Genomic DNA, 21,849 nt, shown 5'->3' on the forward strand with positions numbered 1-21,849 from the left:
GGGAGGGAGGGAGGGACAGGGAGGGAGGGAGGGGGAAGGAGAGACAGGGAGGTAGGGAGGGAGAAACGGGGAGGGAGTGGGGAGAGAGGGCCTCGCCAGAGGCTCATTTTCCAACCTTGGACCAGGTGATGTGACGACATGTTCAAACTGGAGGATGTCCCAGAGAAAGTGAGAAAAGACAGAAGAGAGAGAAAATAAACTTTTTTCGAACAACTGCCAGCAAAAAGAGGGGAGGGGAAAGAAGTTGGACATGATCACTCTGGCAGTAACTTCTTCTTCTCCCCCCCCCCCCCCCCCCCCCCCCCCCCTGGTAAGAAGGTTCCAGCAGAGAAAGCCTTAAGGGAAAAACGGTGTGGATTACAAACCGGACAGCAGCAAAAGGATTTTACCCACCTCAGCACGAATACATGTTGGATTAATGTGGTCGTAACTGCGGGGATCTATCAATAGCTGTAAGTATGGATAACACTTTTATCGATTCCATTCGCGCTAAAGCAAGTCATTTCTGTCAGTAGCGCACTTCTTTCCCAGGCTACAATATTTAATGATAGGCCTGCAATGCAAGTGGTGCATTTTACTTTAGATAGTTTGCCAACTAATTATGTTGTTTGATAAATTGAATTAGGCTATGGGGCTGTAGGTAATAGAATAGCAACATCTACTTGGAAACAGAGTACTCCGAGGTGTTTATCAACCAATCAATTGATTCGCCTACCTAATGTGCGCATTGAGTAGCCTATAACTTAAATGGCCGATTTTGTAACGAAGAACTTGCTGAGAGCAATTACACGCAATTTAACATGTTATGACTGAAGTGGTAAACCAAGTGGGAATCTTTGGAAGTTTTCCAAAAGAAGTGGAGCCTGATGATGATCGTAGTATTATAGATGATTACCATTGGCGCAGTTCTAGAATCTGCACTATGTTCAATATACCGTAGCCTTACAATATGAGTGAGGGAATCAGGGAAAAAATAGAATTGACTTTAGATCAGTTTCTAGCTGCAACTTCATCCGCGGATAGATTTGGTGAAGAAGTGAATTAGTGTGTAACTTTAGTTTCATGTGGCTGCCTTTGCCCAATGGAGACGAAATATCTGCATTCAAAGACGTGGGGTTTTCGAACGTCAAACTTTTATGTAGGACTAATGTGATAGGACTACTACGTTCACCAATCGCCTATGGGAAGCTAATTCCCCACCGCTCAACCAACCAACCAAAGCACCGAGCAACTCTCCACGAATTGAATAGATTTCTGTCATGGATTTCTATAATGCCCACTATGAGTTATTTCCACTGCGTTGGAGCACCGATTATCTGGATGTTTGCCAGACTTAACTTACTTTGGAAGCTTTCCAGGTGTCACCATTGACAGATAAGTGTGGAAATACTGTCAGTCGATATACTTTTCTCATGACCCTATAATATTCATCTCCAGCTTCTTTGGTCTTTTCAAAGGGGGATGATTTAGTCTACCCTTCTCTTGAAGGTTGAGCGGTGCCATGGAAAATGTTTGTAAATGTGATGTCAGCCAACCTAAACTACTACTTTTTACGCATGAGTTGGAAATAAGAACCCCCCTCACACACACACACACACACACACACACACACACACACACACACACACACACACACACACACACACACATACACATTTAGTGCCCCCCCTGACAACAAAGAGGGGAAATTACGTTTTAGAGTCCCTGCAATTCTACACATTTCGCCATGGGGCAGGCAGAAGATTGAGCAATTTTATAACTAATATCCTGCAATCCTACACATTTTTGCCACAGGGTGAAGAGACATTTTTGCCCCAGGGTGGAGAGACATTATTGCCACAGGGTGGAGAGACATTATTGCCACAGGGTGGAGAGATGTTTTTGCCAAAGGGTGGAGATACATTTTTGCACACGGTGGAGATACATTTTTGCCACAGGGTGGAGAGACATGTTTTACCACAGGGTGGAGAGACATTATTGCCACAGGGTGGAGAGACATTTTTGCCACAGGGTGGAGAGACATTTTTGCCACAGGGTGGAGAGACATTATTGCCACAGGGTGGAGAGACATTATTGCCACAGGGTGGAGAGACATTTTTGCCCCAGGGTGGAGAGACATTTTTGCCACAGGGTGGAGAGATGTTTTTGCCACAGGGTGGAGAGACGTTTTTGCCACAGGGTGGAGAGACATTTTTGCCACAGGGCGGAGAGACATTATTGCCACAGGGTGGAGAGACATTTTTGCCACAGGGTGGAGAGACATTATTGCCACAGGGTGGAGAGACATTTTTGCCACAGGGCGGAGAGACATTTTTGCCGTTTTAAGCTAATGTCCTGCAATTCTACACATTTTGGCAGGGGGCCCTAAGTAACCCCTTGTGTCACTTATTACTGGGGCCGGTCCTGGTTGAAGGCTATCACAAAGGTCTACCATCCAAAGGTCTTGTAAATAGGGCAGTTTTCTTCCCCCATACACCTGTTCAGAAAAACAACTTTGGGCCTATAGCTTAAAGGTCCATGGTCTGGCCACATGGTCAGGCCACATGGTCAGGAGAAGCTCCTTGCCCAAACTTTTCAGTTCGCTGCAGCTAGTGACTGGAACAAGCTGCAACAAACACTCAAACTGGACAGTTTTATCTCAATCTCTGCATTCAACGACTCAATCATGGACACAATTGATGACAGTTGTGGCTGCTTTGCGTGATGTATTGTTGTCTCTACCTTCTTGCCCGTTGTGCTGTTGTCTGTGCCCAATAATGTTTGTACCCTGTTTTGTGCTGCTACCATGTTGTGTTGCTATAGTGTTGTTGTCATGTTGTGTTGCTATAGTGTTGTTGTCATGTTGTGTTGCTACCATGCTGTGTTGTCAAGTGTTTCTGCCATGCTATGTCGTTGTCTTAGGTTAGTCTTTATCTAGTGTTGTGTTGTCTCTCTTGTCGTGATGTGTGTTTTATCCTATTTTTTTATTTCTATTCATTATTATTTTAGATCCCAGCCAGAATCCCCGCAGGAGGCCTTTTGCCTTTTGGTGGCCGTCATTGTAAATATTAATTTGTTCTTAACTGACTTGCCTATTTAAATAAAGATTACATTAAAAAAAAATATGACCAATCAATATTCCCTACGGAAAAGGAGTTTCAGTGATTCTCAGTGAACAAGGTTTCATTCTTAGACCCGTCCATGTTCGTGAGGCTGTGAAAAAAGTCTGCACGATTATCAAAACAATTGTTTCCAGTATCTGTGCACTTCTATGTGCAATTTAAACTAACACTTGTGACCTTTACAGAGCAATCATCTATCCCAGGTGTTATTTGACAGAACTGATGGGAACTGGAACTGCTTTGGCTTCACATAACGATCACTCATGAACACTTTCTGAACGCAGCCCAGTGGAGATAGAGTAACGATTTATCTCTGTCGTCCTTTGTAGCTAATTTGGTAGAGCATTTCACTTGTAACGCCAGGGTCGCGGGTTTGATTCCCGCAACCATCAATAAATAACGACTGTAAATCGCTATGGATAAAAGCGTCTGCTGAATAACATATTATTTATTAAATGAGACAGACTTTGAATATTGTCTCCATTAGATTTGTTCAAGTCTGTGCTTAACCTGGGTCAGTGGATATTTGGAGGGACTGTTGTAGCCTGAAGACGGTTACTGCCTTCATTCCATGTCCCGTGTTGCAACAGGTCTGAAATACATGCATGCTTAGCCTATTTGTGTTTGTGTGTGGGTTGGGGAAGCAGCTGGTTGTGTGTGTGTTCTTATTGCTCAGGGCTCTGACCCTACAAAATGGTTTTGAGGTTGTTTTCATAGCACAGTACCAAATGCACTGCTCAGCATCTGAGAGGGTAAAGTCCTGTGATTGGGCTGTCACTAAGGGGGGAATTCCGACCCGAGTTAAGCGCGCGTAAATGGAACGTAATTCCCTTATAAATGCACTTTTCTCTCTAAGCGTATTCTGACCTTGAATTGAAAGCATGAGACTCGCATGCTACTCGCCCGCTGTTAGTTTGGGGGAGATTGAATAAATGAAAGTGTGTCTACAGATACGACGTATTCTGACCTTGACTTAATTCCCTAACAATTCCACCACTTTTACGCTCGAGGAAACCATGAATAAGGTTTAGTGAACCTGCCGGTTCCAAGTGGAAAAAGCATCTACTTGATTTTCATCAGATAGAAATAACACCATTCTCCATGCCCTGTAATTTATAACTTGATAATAACTATTGATAAGAGCTAGGTAAATAAGTAATACATTTGGATAAGGGAATTGTTCATATAAATTACACTTGTTTTAGATCTAGTTTACTTTATAATCCCTGGAGACAAATGTGAAACTAGTCACATGGCAGCAAACTGAAGCATATCAACACATCAACTTTCCGACAGTAAAATGCTGTGCCATTATACAGAGTGGAAACTGTACAGCCTTCTAACGTGCAGGGATGTAGGCTAATTAAATCACTATGGAGAGAAGCGCAGACCAAGCAGTAACAGTTTCAACCAGACGCATGGCGCAATACTTGGCTGTGTCATCATACATTTCCATGGTTAGTGCAGACGATAGATGAGGGTATAGACTACTATTGTACACTATTCTCCCTATTATAATTATGTGTACACTAATCTTCCAACATTACCATGGGTTGAATATCTGAATGTGGCACTTTTTAGAATGAATCAAAACACGGTTTTCTTTCTTTCGTGTGTAAAGGCTCTCCAAAACCAGTATTTTATGATTCATAAATACTTTCCTAAACCTAAATAATCTACCAGATTAGAGTATTTTTAAATCTACCAATTGGTGCTGAAACGGAGACGATATATGCATATATTTAGATGGCTTTATTTAGTTTATTCCTAATATTCGGAATCCCTCTTGATATATTCTAGCGAGTCTGTCGTCAAAATTCTACACTGTATTTAAAGGGATGGCTTAAAAGGTAAATGTACTGAAACCCCCATTGAATGAAAAGTCCACAGGAAAATATGTTGGCCAGCAAGTGGGCCGGAGGGGTTTTCAGCTGTTTAAATTAAATCTATTCAGAGCGCGCTATGTAGCCACATTTGCAGAGTGTGTTACCTGAATAAGGTATGTCTGAATACCAAATGCTGAGGCATAATGTCTGAATCAGCCCCTAAACGAGGTGGACATAACCAAAATCCTTCTTCCAAGAGTAGCTGGAGTTAACACACAACAGATGCGTAGACACAGACACACACTAATGCGCTTGTCACACACGCACACACTCAAAAGTATGTTTTACTGTTGTTGTGGGGACCAAACAATTGATTCCCATTCAAAATCCTATTTTCTCTAACCCTAAACCTAACCCTAACCCATAACCTAATCCTAAACTTAAACTTAACCGCAAACTCCTAACCCCGACTCCTAAACCTACCCCTTAACCCTAATTATAACCCTAATCCTAAACCTAACCCCTAAACCTAAAATAGCCTTTTTCCTTGTGGGGACCAACGAAATGTCCCCACTGCTTGTTTTACTATCATTTGAGGACTTCTGGTCCCCACAAGGATAGTAAAACCAAACACACACACACACACACACACACACACACACACACACACCCTATACAAACAGTGCAACAACATTATACAGCGCTTTTATTGATGTTATCACAAAAATATATGCATGTATATTCAATATAACTCAATGTTTGTTTGACACTCGCCTGTCTTTTGTTTGTGTGTGTGTGTGTGTGTGTGTGTGTGTGTGTGTGTGTGTGTGTGTGTGTGTGTGTGTGTGTGTTAAGGTTATGTGCTTGTAGTATGTGGATGTATTCATGTCCTCTTCTCTCCTGGGGTGTATTCATTACGTCCTGCAACGTTTACCATTTAAGAACCAAACGGAAGCATACAGAGTAAACGGAAACAAAACGGGGAGGGACCTATCTGAATTTGTCCAATTGAAACTCTTGTTTTCATTGCAAAACGTTTTGTTAACTGTTACTGTTGCAAAATGTTTTTTTCCAACAGACGAAACATTTTGTAATAGAATCTCTGAAATGAATACACCCTGCTCTCCTATGTTTTCTCCACAGACAGAGAGGCAGTCCCTCCTGAACTCAGGCTGGCACAGAGCAGCAATCTACGCTAGGCTAATACTGCCTTGATCTGCTACAGCCAGCTGTTAGAACACACTCACCGCATGGGAACGAGAGGAAGAATGAGAGAGAGAATAAGTATTGCCAGGGCTGACTGTCTCTGTGTGTCGAGGCCAAAGACATGCACACTGTCTGTTGTTACTGTCTGTGTGTGACGAGACATGCACACTGTCTGTTGTTACTGTCTGTGTGTGTCGAGGCCAAAGACATGCACACTGTCTGTTGTTACTGTCTGTGTGTGTCGAGGCCAAAGACATGCACACTGTCTGTTGTTACTGTCTCTGTGTGACAAGGCCAAAGACATGCACACTGTCTGTTGTTACTGTCTCTGTGTGACGAGACATGCACACTGTCTGTTGTTACTGTCTCTGTGTGACGAGACATGCACACTGTCTGTTGTTACTGTCTCTGTGTGACGAGACATGCACACTGTCTGTTGTTACGGTCTCTCTGTGTGACGAGGCCAAAGACATGCACACTGTCTGTTGTTACTGTCTCTGTGTGACTAGACATGCACACTGTCTGTTGTTACGGTCTCTCTGTGTGACGAGGCCAAAGACATGCACACTGTCTGTTGTTACTGTCTCTGTGTGACGAGACATGCACACTGTCTGTTGTTACTGTCTCTGTGTGACGAGACATGCACACTGTCTGTTGTTACTGTCTCTGTGTGACGAGACATGCACACTGTCTGTTGTTACTGTCTCTGTGTGACGAGACATGCACACTGTCTGTTGTTACTGTCTCTTTGTGTCGAGGACAAATGCATAGACAGACGTTGACTTGGACATGAGCTTGTTAATGACATGTTAATAACATGTTAATGACATGTTAATGAATGTGGGCATGTTGCCTGTTAACATGGCCCCTTCCGATTTTCACTCTATTTGCAAGGAAAATTCAGGATTTAGGGGCCGTTGAGGACCCCATACATACTTGGCCGATAGCCAACTTGAGATGTATGCATACTTTTTCCCTTGAATACTTAGATCTATCCAGGATAGGCTATCCCTTTGGCATCAATGTATTATTTATGCCAACTGTTAGAGTTGGATGGATCTCAAACTAGGCCTAAACCATCAGGATTTGACAGTATGTTCTTTCATTGCCTTGCAGCTAGTTCTTTTGTGGAGGACTCAGTCCATTATCCTAGATGACCACAGATAGGGTTCTGGTCAAGAGTAGTGCACTGTATGGGGAACACTAGGATGGAATTGAAAACACCACCATAGTCTGTCCCAAGGGTTTGTGGGTAATTCCACATCTTTAGACAGGTGTGTACAGACACATAGATGATACACATGTCAGACTCCCAGTCTGTCTGTCTGTCTGTCTGTCTGGCTTCAGGGGTTCGTTGTACCTGTAAACATAGGGGTGGTATGTGGTTAAAGTTTGAGGTGTGTGTGTGTTGTATGTGTCGTGTGTATGTGATTGTGTGTGACACAGAGAACATGTCCAACAAATCAAATTTAGTCAAATACACATGGTTAGCAGATGTTAATGTGAGTGTGGCGAAATGCTTGTGCTTCTAGTTCCGACCATGCAGTAATATCTAACAAGTAATCTAAATGAACAATTCCACAACAACTACCTTATACATACAAGTGTAAAGGAATGAATAAGAATATGTACATAAAAATATATATGAATGAGTGATGGTCGAACGGCATAGGCAAGATGCAGTAGACTGTATAGAGTACAGTATATATACATGTGAGATGAGTAATGTAGGGTATGTAAACATTATATAAAGTGTCATTGTTTAAAGTGGCTAGTGATACATTTATTACATCAATTTTTCCATTATTAAAGTGGCTAGAGTTGAGTCAGTATGTTGGCAGCAGCCATTCAATGTTAGTGATGGCTGTTTAACAGTCTCTTGGCTCCTGGCTGGTTGACGGCTCTGGCAACTACTGGCTGGCTGACGGCTCTGGCAGTTCCTGGCTGACTGGCAACTCTGGCGGCTCCTGGCTGACTGGCGGCTCTGGCGGCTCCATGCTGACTGGCAGCTCTGGCGGCTCCATGCTGACTGGCGGCTCTGACGGTTCCATGCTGACTGGCGGCTCTAGCAGCTCTGGACAGACAGGAGACTCTAGCAGCTCTGGACAGACAGGAGACTCTAGCAGCTCTGGACAGACTGGAGACTCTAGCAGCTCTGGACAGACGGGAGACTCTAGCAGCTCTGGAGAGGAGGAAGGCTCTAGCAGCTCTGGACAGACGGGAGACTCTAGCAGCTCTGGACAGACGGGAGACTCTAGCAGCTCTGGACAGACAATAGACTCTAGCAGCTCTGGACAGACAGGAGACTAGCAACTCTGGAGAGACGGGAGAAGGAAGGAAGGCTCTAGCAGCGCTGGACAGGTGGGAGCACCTGTAGGCAAAGGATGGAGAGACAGCCTGGTGCGGGGGGCTGCCACCGGAAAAGGCTGGTGCGTGGAGGTGGCACTGGATAGACCGGACCGTGCAGGTGCACTGGAGCTCTTGAGCACCGAGCCTTCCCAACCTTACCTGGCTCGATGCCCACTCTAGACCGGCCGATACGAGAAGCTGGAATGTACCGCACCGGGCTATGCACCCGCACTGGAGACACCGTGCGCTCCACAGCATAACACGGTGCCTGCCCGGTCCCTCTCGCTCTCCGGTAAGCACAGGAAGTTGGCACAGGTCTCCTACCTGGCTTAGCCACACTCCCTGTGTGCCACCCCCCAATAAATGTTTGAGGCTGCCTCTCAGGCTTCCTTGCCAGTCGCGTTACCTCGTATCATTGGCTCCTCTCTCCGGCTGCCTCTGCTCTCCTCGTTGCCTTCACCTGTTCCCATGGTAGGCGATCCCTACCAGCCAGGATCTTCTCCCATGTGTAGCAACCCTTGTCATCCAAAACGTCATCCCATGTCCAGGAATCCTGACATTGCTGCTGCTGCTGCCTCTCCTGCTGCTGCTGCCGCTGCTGCTGATGCGTCTCCTGCTGCACTTTGGGGTGGCGATATTCCCCAGGCTTTGCCCAGGGTCCTCTTCCGTCTAGGATTTCCTCCCACGTCCAGGAGTCTTGTGTCTTCGGCCGCTGTTGCTGTTGCCCGTTACCACGCCGCTTGGTCCTTGGTTGGTGGGTGATTCTGTAAAGGTTTTCCTCCTCTTCCTCTGAAGAGGTGTAGCAAGGATCGGATCAAGATGCGGCGTGGTAAGTGTCCATGGTTGTTTATTTAAAAAACATAAACTGAACACTATGAATACAAAAACAATAAACGTGAACAATCCGAAACAGTACCGTATGGCGACAAACACAGACACGGAAATAATCACCCACAAAACAACAGTGAAACCCAGGCTACCTAAGTATGATTCTCAATCAGAGACAACTAACGACACCTGCCTCTGATTGAGAACCATACTAGGCCGAACACAGAAAAACAACCTAGAAACACAAAACATAGAATGCCCACCCAACTCATGTCCTGACCAACTAAAACAAACAAATAACACAAGAACTAGGGTCAGAACGTGACAGTAGTTAACTAGCGATTATGATTGATTGTTTTTTTATAAGATAAGTTTAGTCCTAGCTAGCAACTTACCTTGGCTTACTGCATTCGCGAAACAGGCAGTCCTTTTGGAGTGCAACGAGAGAGAGGCAGGTCGTTATTGCTTTGGACTAGTTAACTGTAAGGTTGCAAGATTGGATCCCCTGAGCTGACAAGGTGAAAATCTGTTGTTCTGCCCCTGAACAAGGCAGTTAACCCACCAATCCTAGGCCATCATTGGAATTAAGAATGTGTTCTTAACTGACTTGCCTAGTTAAATAAAGATTAAATATAGGTATTACTTTTCTTTTTTTTATAAAATAAAAAATTGTCAAATCGGCACCCAAAAATACAGATTTCCGATTGATATGAAACCTTTAAATCGTCCCTAATTAATCGGCCATTCCGATTAATCGGTCGACCTCTACTCACTACCCTCTGGAGAGCCTTACGGTTATGGGCAGAGCAGTTGCCATACCAGGCGGTGGGCAGTTGCCATATACAGCCCGACAGGATGCTCTCGATTGTGCATCTGTAAAAGTTTGTGAGTGTTTTTGGTGACAAGCCGAATTTCTTCCAGCCTCCTGAGGTTTAAAAGGCGCTGCTGCACCTTCTTCACCACGCTGTCTGTGTGGGTGGACCAATTCAGTTTGTCCATGATGTGCATGCCGAGGAACCTAAAATTTCACACCCTCTCCACTACTGTCCCGTTGATGTGGATAGGGGGCTGCTCCCTCTGCTGTTTCCTGAAGTCCACGATCATCTCCTTTGTTTTGTTGACATTGAGTGTGAGGTTATTTTCCTGACACCACACTCCAAGAGCCCTCACCTCCTCCCTGTAGGCCGTCTCGTCGTTGTTGGTAATCAAGCCTACCACTGTAGTGTTGTCTGCAAACTTGATGATTGAGTTGGAGGCGTGCATGGCCACACAGTCGTGGGTGAACAGGGAGTACAGGAGAGGGCTGAGAACGCACCCTTGTGGGGCCCCAGTGTTGAGGATCAGCGGGGTGGAGATGTTGTTACCTATCCTCACTACCTGGGGTCGGCACATCAGGAAGTCCAGTACCCAGTTGCACAGGGCGGGGTCGAGACCCAGGGTCTCGAACTTAATGATGAGTTTTGAGGATACTATGGTGTTAAATGCTGAGCTGTAGTCGATGAACAGCATTCTTACATAGGTATTCCTCTTGTCCAGATGGGTAAGGGCAGTGTGCAGTGTGTTTGCGATTGTGTCGTCTGTGGACCTATTGGGGCGGTAAGCAAATTGCAGTGGGTCTAGGGTGTCAGGTAGGGTGGAGGTGATATGATCCTTGACTAGTCTCTCAAAGCACTTCATGATGACGGAAGTGAGTGCTACGGGGCGGTAGTCATTTAGCTCAGTCACCTTAGCTTTCTGGGGAACAGGAACAATGGTGGCCCTCTTGAAGCATGTGGGAACAGCAGACTGGGATAAGGATTGATTGAATATGTCCGTAAACAGCTGGTCTGTGTATTCTCTGAGGGCGCGGCTGGGGGTGCCGTCTGGGCCTGCAGCCTTGCGAGGGTTAACACGTTTAAATGTTTTACTCACGTTGGCTGCAGTGAAGGAGAGCCCGCAGGTTTTGGTAGCTGGCCGTGTCAGTTGCACTATATTGTCCTCAAAGCGAGCAAAGAAGTTGTTTAGTCTGTCTGGGAGCAAGACATTGTGTTCCGCGACGGGGTTGGTTTTTCTTTTGTAGTCCGTGATTGACTGTAGACCCTGCCACATACCTCTCGTGTCTGAGCCGTTGAATTGCGACTCTACTTTGTCTCTATACTGACGCTTATCTTGTTTGATTGCCTTGCGGAGGGAATAAATACTGTTTGTATTTGGTCATGTTTCCGGTCACTTTGCCCTGATTAAAAGCGCTTTCACTTTTGCGCAAATGCTGCCATCAATCCTCGGTTTCTGGTTGGGGAATGTTTCAATAGACGCTGTGGGTACAACATCACCGATTCACTTGCTAATAAACTCGCTCACTGAGTCAGCGTATTCATCAAAGTTGTTGTTTGATGCTATGCGGAACATATCCCAGTCCACGTGATCGAAGCAATCTTGAAGCGTGGAATTCTATTGGTCGGACCAGCGTTGAACAGACCTGAGTGCGGGTGCTTCCTGTTTTAGTTTCTGTCTATAGGCTGGGAGCAACAAAATGGAGTCGTGGTCAGCTTTTCCGAAAGGAAGTTGGCGGAGGAGGGCCTTATATGCGCTGCGGAAGTTAGAATATCGACGATCTAGGGTTTTGCCAGCCAGGGTCGCGCAATCGATATGCTGATAGAATTTAGGGAGCCTTGTTTTCAGTTTAGCTTTGTTAAATTTCCCAGCTAAAATAAATGCAGCTTCAGGATATGTGGTTTGCAGTTTACACAGAGTCGAATTAAGTTCTTTCAGGGCCGTCCATGTGTCTGCTTGGGGGGGAATATAAACGACTGTGACTATGATCGAAGATAATTCTCTTGGTAGATAATGCGGTCGCTATTTGAATGTGAGGAATTTTAAGTCAGGTGAACAAAAGGACTTGAATTCCTGTATGTTGTTATGATCACACCACTTCTCAATCATCATAAGGCATACACCCCCGCCCTTCTTCTTACCAGAGAGATGCTTGTTTCTGTCGGCGCGATGCGTGAAGAAACCAGGTGGCTGTACCAACTCCAATAGCGTGTCTCGAGTGAGCCATGTTTCCGTGAAACAAAGAACGTTACAGTCTCTTATGTCTCTCTGGAATGCTACCCTTGCTCGGATTTCATCTACCTTGTTGTCAAGAGACTGGACATTGGCGAGTAGTATGCTCGGGAGCGGTACGCGATGTGCCCGTCTCCAGAGCCTGACCAGAAGACCGCTCCGTCTGCCCCTTCTGCGGCGCCGTTATTTTGGGTCGCCGGCTGGGATCCGATCCATTGTCCTGGGTGGTGGGCCAAACAGAGGATCTGCTTCGGGAAAGTCGTATTCCTGGTCGTAATGTTGGTGAGTTGACGTTGCTCTTATATCCAATAGTTCCTCCCAACTGTATGTAATAAAACCTAAGATTTCCTGGGGTAACAATGTCAGAAATAACACATAAAAAAAACAAAATACTGCACAGTTTACTAGGAACGCGAAGCGAGGTGGCCATCTCTGTCGGGACTGGAAGTTAATAATACTTACTGAGGCTGCCTGTTGCTGTGTCAGGGAACAATGTACTGCACATTCATACTCATTACAACTGATTGTCTCCAGCTGTGTCGAAAGGTCAAATTAGTTGTTGTGTTAGAAAAAAACACGGGTTTGACTGATTCATTGGGGTTGCAAATAACTGGTATAGCTGAGTATAGCGTAATGTCTCGCAGTGTGAGAAGTGTGGGTGTGTCTGTTTCCAGTCCCAGTGATGTCCAGATGGCTATAATGAGGATCATCAGACTACACGGAGTGACCTTTCTCCCATATGAATACTGGCCATCGGTTGGCTAATTCATATACATTGACTGTGCCTCATCACATTTTCAACCTCATCATTAACACATTTCCTCTGATTTAGCTATTACCATAATCAGGACACTTAGGGGTGAAAATGGTAGCTAATTCTGACGGTAGCTGGATGTGGGATTCAAACCTGCAACTCCCAGTTCAACACCAATACATCTAGTTGAGTTTTCTTGGAGTTGACGTGGTCGTGTACCGCCTGTTTCTTACAATGTGTTCTCCAATCACAGTGTTGTTTGATAATGTTGACTCTCTCTCTCTCTCTCTCTACATCCCTTCCCTCTCTCTCTCGCCACCTCCCTTTCCTCTATATATCTCTCAACCTCCCTTCCCTCTCTTTCTCTCCACCTCCCTTCCCTCTATATCTCTCTATCCCACCCCATATCCCTTTCTCCCAGGTAGCAGTTGAGTTGTGTGTCTATATCCAGAGGAGTGTGCCATGAGGAATCTCAGCTCCTTCCTGGTTCTGCTCTCCCTCAACCTCTGGTCATGGGACCTGGTGACATCATCCAAAGGTGAGTCTATTTTCTCCACGCAGTAGAGTCTGGTAAACTGATAAATACAACGTGTTCCAAGCCGTTTGTCAGGAGTAGAATGTACTATCTCCTTCTCATGTCTGCTGCCTCTACTTCAGAATTCTACTTCAAATGATGTTTCTGGCTCTGATCCTTTCATTAGACTTCCATCTGTGGTGGTGTTTCATCTATCTGAGTGTTTTGTGTGACCTTCCAGACTTCCATCTCTGTTCAGTCTGACTGTCAAAATCTCTGAATTCTCTGACTTCTGTGTCTGAATTTGAAAAGGGTGAAGCTTGAGTTCTACTGACAGCATTGCAATGTGTATTTAATCAGAATCCAGTGCAACCCTAGTCTGCTAGAGCTCTGTGGCTGTTTGAGTGTGTGTTTGAAAGTGTGTGTGTGTGTGTATATCCGTCGGTGTCTGTGGGTCTGTGCGTGACCACGCCTGAGTGTGTGGTTGAGTTGGTAGCTGTCAGGCCTAGCTGTGGTCTAAAGGTTCATGTGTTTGTAGTATGTGGTTGTATGTTCTATAACCCATTCATGACTCTGTTATGAGTCTATAGGCTGTCGGGCTCCCTCCCTGTGTGTGTGTGTGTGTGTGTGTGTGTGTGTGTGTGTGTGTGTGTGTGTGTGTGTGTGTGTGTGTGTGTCAGTCTATATATCCGTAGCTGTGACAACTCCCACATGGTCTTGTAGTGGGTTTATTATCTATCAGACAGCCAGGACCACCCATAAATGGAATATATTACATAACATCTCTCCCATCTCTAATATTCTTCCTGGGGCAATACCTCCAGAGCTTCCACAGCTCAGGGGGAGAGGCTCCCTGGAGAGCCCAGCCAGAGTGCTTCATCTGGGGCTGAGCCAGTTCGCTGCTCCCCTGAGACCCTGGTGGTGGGTGGAAGAAAGCACTTTGACATAAATTGAAGCTACAGCACTTTGTCAGTTTCAATACCCAACCATCTCCCTGCTCTTCTCCCGTGCCGTCTCAAACTCCAGAACTGGCTAGTAATGTGCTGACATCAGCAGAAGGTTGAGAGAACTGAATGAAGAAGGGACCACGCACAGAGAAGCTCCAGCATTCAGAACTGTATTAGTTCCACCCAGGAAATGTTAATGCAAAATTTGGGAGGGGTGTATCCTCTATCATGGACTTTTCCGGCCTATCGTGCACTGCAATGTGATGATCATAAGGAAAATGTGGGGGGAGGGCTCCTGTGTATGTTTGTGTGTGTGCTGTAACTGAGAGGGACCAATGATGTTAAAAGGGGGCTTTAAAATCTAAGGAAACATATGTGACCTCAAATCTTCAAATGTTTCCACTCCTCTCCATCTCCCCTCTCCCACTCTTTGTCTCTGGAAAAGTACCAGGAATGTTCCCTCCTTTCTCTCTCCCTCTCCCCCACTCTAACTCTGTTTTCCTTCGTCTATTAGTCTCTCTCTCTCTCTCTCTCTCTCTCTCTCTCCCTGTCTCTCTCTCTCTCCCCTGTCTCTCTCCCTGTCTCTCTCCCTGTCTCTCTTTCTCTCTCTCTCTCTCCCTCTCTCTCTCTCTCTCTCTCAAACATCTATCTCTTTCTCCTCCCTTGCACTACATCTAATTGTTCCCCCTATCACGTCATTTTCTACATTACCCAGTGTGCACCTCTGCTCCCACTATGCACTTTAAGTGGTACCAGCAGTGCTACTGGCAGAACCAACTTTCTCCTTGATCCCACTGATCTCCTTGTCCAAAAATGAGGGTTGAGTGTATGTGTGCATGAGTGTGTGTGTGTGTGTGTGTGTGTGTGTGTGTGTGTGTGTGTGTGTGTGTGTGTGTGCGTGTGCGTGTGTGTGCGTGTGCGTGCGTGCATGCACCCTTGAATGTACTTGTGTGTGTGTGTTTATGTGTATCTATGTGTGCAGAACCAACCCTCCCACTGATCTGCAGCCCAGTCCAATTACAGTGGAATGCCACCTTATAAAGCAGAGAATTCCCATACTCCTCTCCTCCTTCTTCCGCCTTCTCTCCGCTGCTCTGAGCACCCTTCCAACCCTGCCCGTAATAAACCATGCTGCCAAGCTCTAGGGAACAGGGAACATAAAATGCAACAGAAACAGCCTGCTTCAATGGAGCGCAGCCACAACCGAGACAGCTGCAGTGCAGACTGAGACAGGCAGGCAGGCAGGCAGGCAGGCAGGCAGGCAGGCAGGCAGGCAGACAGACAGACAGACAGACAGACAGACAGACAGACAGACAGACAGACAGACAGACAGACAGACAGACAGACAGACAGACAGACAGACAGACAGACAGACAGACAGACAGACAGAGTCCTTGATGTTTGGAACAGTAGCAGAATCTAGAGCTCTAACAGTATGGTGTGCTACATGGTCCTCTTTGGTTGCAAAATTCAGGTAACATTCCTAAGAATCTTTTTCAAGAAACCCTGGTTGGAGGATTCCAGATCTCTTGCTTATTCCTTTCTGATTTTAAACTGGGATTGTTGGAAAACCTGGGCATTTTGGAATAGGAATAGAGTCTCAGCTGGGTTAAGGTAATCCAGCAACTGTTGCTATCACAAACTGCAAACAGTTGTCAGTGGCTGGACAATACAGATCTGGTATGAGTGCCTTGGAGTCAGCCATATAGTCTTCTTCTTCAGTGGTATTGAGCACTTTGGATCTTTAGTATGTACAAAGATGGCAACATGTCCTCCAGCGATAACTTTCTCCACCTCTCTCCTCCTTCTTTTCTTAACATCTAGTACCTATTTTTGTGCTTTCTCCTCCCTCTCTCTCTCCTCTTCCTTTCATCTGTCACTTTTCTTCCCTGTCTCTAGTCTGCCATTCTCCCCCTGCCTCATCCTCCTCTTGGCATTTTGCCTCTTTCCCAACTTTTGTTCTCCCTATTTTCTTCATTCCCCTCTCTCCCCTCATTCTCCCGTCTCCTCCTCTCTCCCCTCCCTTGTTACCTCCCTTTTCCTACAATTCATGTTGCTCCTGCTCCTTCTCCCTCTCTCTCTCTCTCTCTCTCTCTCTCTCTCTCTTCCCCCTCCTTTCTCATCAGTCTGTCAGTAGTCCCCCCACCCCACCCTCCTACCAGTCTTGATGGCTTCTACACCATCAGGTCTATGTCTTAATTCTGCCTCTAAATCCCTGAATGGAAGTCTAATAGGAGTAGGGGGGGGGGGAGGGGTAGGAAAGAGTAGTACGGATTAGAAGAGGAGTAGGAGAGGTTAGTAGGGGAGTAGGAGTAGGTAGGAGGGGGTGAAGAAGGGTAGGAGGGGGTAGAAGAGGGGTAGGTGGTTGTAGGAGAGGGATAGGAGGGGGTAGGAGGGTGGTACAGAGTGAGGGGTTACAGTGCCTTGCAAAAGTCTTCATTCCCCTTGGCATTTTTCCTATGTTGTTGCATTACAACCTGTAATTTAAATATATTTTTATTTTTGGATTTTATGTAGTAGACATACACAAAATAGTCCAAATTGGTGAAATGAAATAAAAAAAATAAAAAAATAAATACATGAAAAAGAGGTGCGTGCATATGTATTCACCCAGTTTGCTATGAATCCCCTAAATAAGATCTGGTGCAACCAATTACCTTCAGAAGTCACATAATTAGTTAAATAATGTCCACATGTGTGCAATCTAAGTGTCACATGATCTGTCACATGATCTCAGTATATATACAGCTGTTCTGAAAGGCCCCAGAGTCTGCAACACCACTAAGCAAGGGGCACCACCAAACAAGCGACACCATGAAGACCGAGGAGCTCTCCAAACAGGTCATGGATAAAGTTGTGGAGAAGTACAGATCAGGGTCGGATTATAAAAAAATATCAGAAACTTTGAACAACCCACGGAGCATCATTAAATCCATTATTAAAAATGTTTGAGAATATGGCACCACAACAAACCTGCCAAGAGAAGGCCGCCCACCAAAACTCATGGACCAGGTGAGGAGGGAATTAACTAGAGAGGCAACAAGGAGACCAAATATAAACCTGAAGGAGCTGCAAAGCTCCACAGCTGAGACTGGAGTATCTGTCCATAGGACCACTTTAAGCCGTACAATCCACAGAGCTGGGCTTTACAGAAGAGTGACCAGAAAAAAGCCATTGCTCAAAGAAAAAAATTTGCAAACACGTTTGGTGTTCGCCAAAAGGCACGTGGGAGACTCCCCAAACATATGGAAGAACTCTGGTCAGATGAGACTAAAATTGAGCTTTTTGGCCATCAAGTAAAATGCTATGTCTGGCGCAAACCCAACACCTCTCATCACCAGAGTCGGCTTTCTATTCCGCAACAAAGCCTCCTTCACTCACGCCGCCAAACTTACCCTAGTAAAACTGACTATCCTACCGATCCTCGACTTCGGCGATGTCATCTACAAAATTGCTTCCAACACTCTACTCAGCTTACTGGATGCAGTTTATCACAGTGCCATCCGTTTTGTCACTAAAGCATCTTATACCACCCACCACTGCGACCTGTATGCTCTAGTCGGCTGGCCCTCGCTACATATTCGTCGCCAGACCCCCTGGCTCCAGGTCATCTACAAGTCCATGCTAGGTAAAGCTCCGCCTTATCTCAGTTCACTGGTCACGATGGCAACACCCACCCGTAACACGCACTCCAGTAGGTGTATCTCACTGATCATCCCTAAAGCCAACACCTCATTTGGCCGCCTTTCGTTCCAGTTCTCTGCTGCCTGTGACTGGAACGAATTGCAAAAATCGCTGAAGTTGGAGACTTATCTCCCTCACCAACTTCAAACATCTGCTATCTGAGCAGCTGTACATAGTCTATCGGTAAATAGCCCACCCATTTTTACCTACCTCATCCCCATACTGTTTTTATTTATTTTATTTTCTGCTCTTTTGCACACCATTATCTCTACCTGTACATGACCATCTGATCATTTATCACTCCAGTGTTAATCTGCAAAATTGTAATTATTCGCCTACCTCCTCATGCCTTTTGCACACAATGTATATAGACTCTCCTTTTTTTCTACTGTGTTATTGACTTGTTAATTGTTTACTCCATGTGTAACTCTGTGTTGTCTGTTCACACTGCTATGCTTTATCTTGGCCAGGTCGCAGTTGCAAATGAGAACTTGTTCTCAACTAGCCTACCTGGTTAAATAAAGGTGAAATAAAAATAAAATAAAAAAAAAACCCGAGAACACCATTCAAACAGTGAAGCATGGTGGTGGCAGCATCATGTTGTGGGGATGTTTTTAATCGACAGGGACTGGGAAACTGGTCAGAATTGAAGGAATGATGGATGATGCTAAATACAGGGAAATTATTTTGGGAAACCTGTTTCAGTCTTTCAGGGATCTGAGACTGGGAATGAGGTTCACCTTCCAGCAGGACAAAGCCCTGACCTCTATCCAATTGAGAATCTGTGGTATGACTTAAAGATTGCTGTACACCTGCGGAACCCATCCCACTTGAAGGAGCTGGAGCAGTTTTACCTTGAAGAATGGGCAAAATTCTCAGGGGCTAGATGTGCCATGCTTATAGAGACGTATTGACTTTGGGGGGGGTGAATAGTTATGCACTCTCAAGTTTTCCGTTTTTTTTTCTTATTTCTGGTTTGTTTTACAATAAAAACGATTTAGCATCTTCAAAGTGGTAGGCATGTTGTGTAATTCAAATGATACAAACACCCCAAAAATACATTTTAATTCCAAGTTGCAAGGCAACAATATAGGAAAAATGCCAAAGGGGTTGAATACTTTCGCAAGCCACTTTCGCATACACTACCGTTCAAACGTTTGGGGTCACTTAGAAATGTCCTTGTTTTTGAAAGAAAAGCACATTTTTTGTCCATTAAAATAACAAATTGACCAGAAGTACAGTGTAGACATTGTTAATGTTGTAAATGACTATTGTTGCTGGAAATGGCTGATTTTTAATGGAATATCTACATAGGCATTCAGAGGCCCATTAGCAGCAACCATCACTCCTGTGTTCCAATGGCACGATGTGTTAGCTAATCCAAGTTTATAATTTTAAAAGGCTAACTGATCATTAGAAAACCCTTTTGCAATTATGTTAGCACAGCTGAAAACTGTTGTCCTGATTAAAGAAGCAATAAAACTGCCCTTCTTTAGACTAGTTGAGTATCTGGAGCATCAGCATTTGTGGGCTCGATTACAGGCTCGAAATGGTCAGAAACAATAGAAATTAAGGCTATTCCATGCGAGAAATTGCCAAGGATCTCGTACAGCGCTATGTACTACACCCTTCACAGAAGACCGCAAACTGTTTCTAACCAGAATAGAAAGAGGACTGGGAGGCCCCGGTGCACAACTGAGCAAGAGGACAAGTGCATTAGAGTGTCTAGTTTGAGAAACAGACGCCTCACAAGTCCTCAACTGGCAGCTTCGTTAAATAGTACCCGCAAAACCCTCAAAAACACTAGTCTCAACGTCAACAGTAAAGACTCGACTCTGGGATGCTGGCCTTCTAAGCAGAGTTGCATAGAAAAAGCCATATCTCAAACTGGGCAATAAAAATAAAAGATTAAGATGGGCAGAAGAACACAGACACTTTGTTGTTATATCATGTTTTTACCACGCTTTGTTTCCATTCATTCATTTACTTGTTCTTCATGTGCATTTTGACGTGCATGTATTGAACTGTATGTACAGTATTTTGTTCTGTACATCCCTTTTTTTACTCTCCTCTCTCTCATCCTCTCTCTCCAGAAGTACGATGCCCCTCCCAACAGGTAGATGACTGGAAGTTCCCTCAGACTGCCAGACACAACATCACAGGTAAATAACACACACACAATACACACACACCACACAAGACAGTACTACTTCCTTTGTTGATCCTTTGTGATCTATTGGGGCTCCTCTCTGATTAGTCTGCCTTGCCTGGGGATTCATGTTGTGATGGATGTGATGCAGGTTACAATCTGGTGCGGCGCTTCTCCCTGCTCAAGACTCCTTCAATCAAGAAGATCCGTAACCCCCGAGGGCCTGTTATCCTCCGACTGGGCAAGACAGCACTCATTCACCCCACAGAGTAGGTCCTCATCCCTCTATCATTACTACCACCCTCTCTCTCTCTCTCTCTCTCTCTCTCTCATTATGTGTCTGTCTGTCTGTCTGTCTGTCTGTCTGTCTGTCTGTCTGTCTGTCTGTCTGTCTGTCTGTATCTCACTCTCATTACCCTCCTACTCTCTCTTTTCCCATCTCTTCAGCTCCACAGAGAGTACTGTATGTCCTCATCCTTCCATCACTACATCTCTGTCTCTCTCTCTCTCTCTCCAGCTCTCTCTCTTTCCCCGTCACTTAGTGTGTGAGTGGAGGTGGATGCTGTTTGAACAGTATGTCTGTGAAACCAACGTTTGCTGTGGCTAATCTGTGTGTAAATACACATGTGGCAACCTTAACAGTGTTGGCTCTGGGGTGAAGTCCCCCCAGGTACCCTGGTCCCCCCTAGTACCCTGGTCCCCCCTAGTACCCTGGTCCCCCCTCTGGGGTGAAGTCCCCCCTGGTACCCTGGTCCCCCCTAGTACCCTGGTCCCCCCTAGTACCCTGGTCCCCCATAGTACCCTGGTCCCCCCTAGTACCCTGGTCCCCCATAGTACCCTGGTACCCTGGTCCCACCTAGTACCCTGGTCCCTCCTAGTACCCTGGTCCCCCCTCTGGGGTGAAGTCCCCCCTAGTACCCTGGTCCCCCCTAGTACCCTGGTCCCCCCTGGTACCCTGGTCCCCCCTACTACCCTGGTCCCCCCTGGTACCCTGGTCCCCCCTAGTACCCTGGTCCCCCCTAGTACCCTGGTCCCCCCTAGTACCCTGGTCCCTCCTAGTACCCTGGTCCCCCCTAGTACCCTGGTCCCCCCTAGGTACAGTTGTTGTTCTTGTAAAAGTAGCGTCATACTGCAGCACACCTTGCGGACTGCTGCAGGATTCTATGGCACGTTATTTACATTTTTTTTAGACAATTGCTTCCACATTATTTCTGAAACTATGGCTCCTTTTCTGTAGACCCCAAAATACACACACAAACATGCATCTCTTGCAAAACCAAACACTTCATTCAAAATTTCACAGCCACACTACGCTTATTTTCTCTCCCTGTTTCAAGAGGGCCAAGCCCTCCCCTAACCCAGATGACGCTGGGCCAATTGTGCTTCGCCTCATGGGTCTCCCGGTCATGGCTGGAACCAGCATCTGTAGCAACGCAGGTTGCACTG

The 21,849-nt window shown here is 45.7% G+C and overlaps 1 protein-coding gene across 3 annotated transcripts in view; it reads left to right on the forward strand.

Annotated features, from left to right (window-relative positions):
• The first annotated feature begins 290 nt into the window (after positions 1 to 290).
• The window catches only part of LOC110487940 (collagen alpha-1(XVI) chain), a 150,747-nt gene continuing 129,188 nt past the window's right edge, over positions 291 to 21,849 (forward strand). For 2 of the 3 annotated variants that reach the window (XM_036971044.1, XM_036971046.1), the window contains exons 1-4: positions 291 to 452; positions 13,531 to 13,647; positions 20,348 to 20,416; positions 20,555 to 20,672. In XM_036971044.1, coding sequence (XP_036826939.1) covers positions 13,572 to 13,647; positions 20,348 to 20,416; positions 20,555 to 20,672 — 263 coding nt within the window. In that variant the 5' untranslated portion in view covers positions 291 to 452; positions 13,531 to 13,571. The remainder of the gene's footprint in view (positions 453 to 13,530; positions 13,648 to 20,347; positions 20,417 to 20,554; positions 20,673 to 21,849) is intronic. The other variant, XM_036971045.1, reaches the window with a different exon arrangement.

This window comes from Oncorhynchus mykiss, chromosome 32, assembly GCF_013265735.2.
Source record: "Oncorhynchus mykiss isolate Arlee chromosome 32, USDA_OmykA_1.1, whole genome shotgun sequence".
Classification (NCBI taxonomy): domain Eukaryota; kingdom Metazoa; phylum Chordata; class Actinopteri; order Salmoniformes; family Salmonidae; genus Oncorhynchus; species Oncorhynchus mykiss.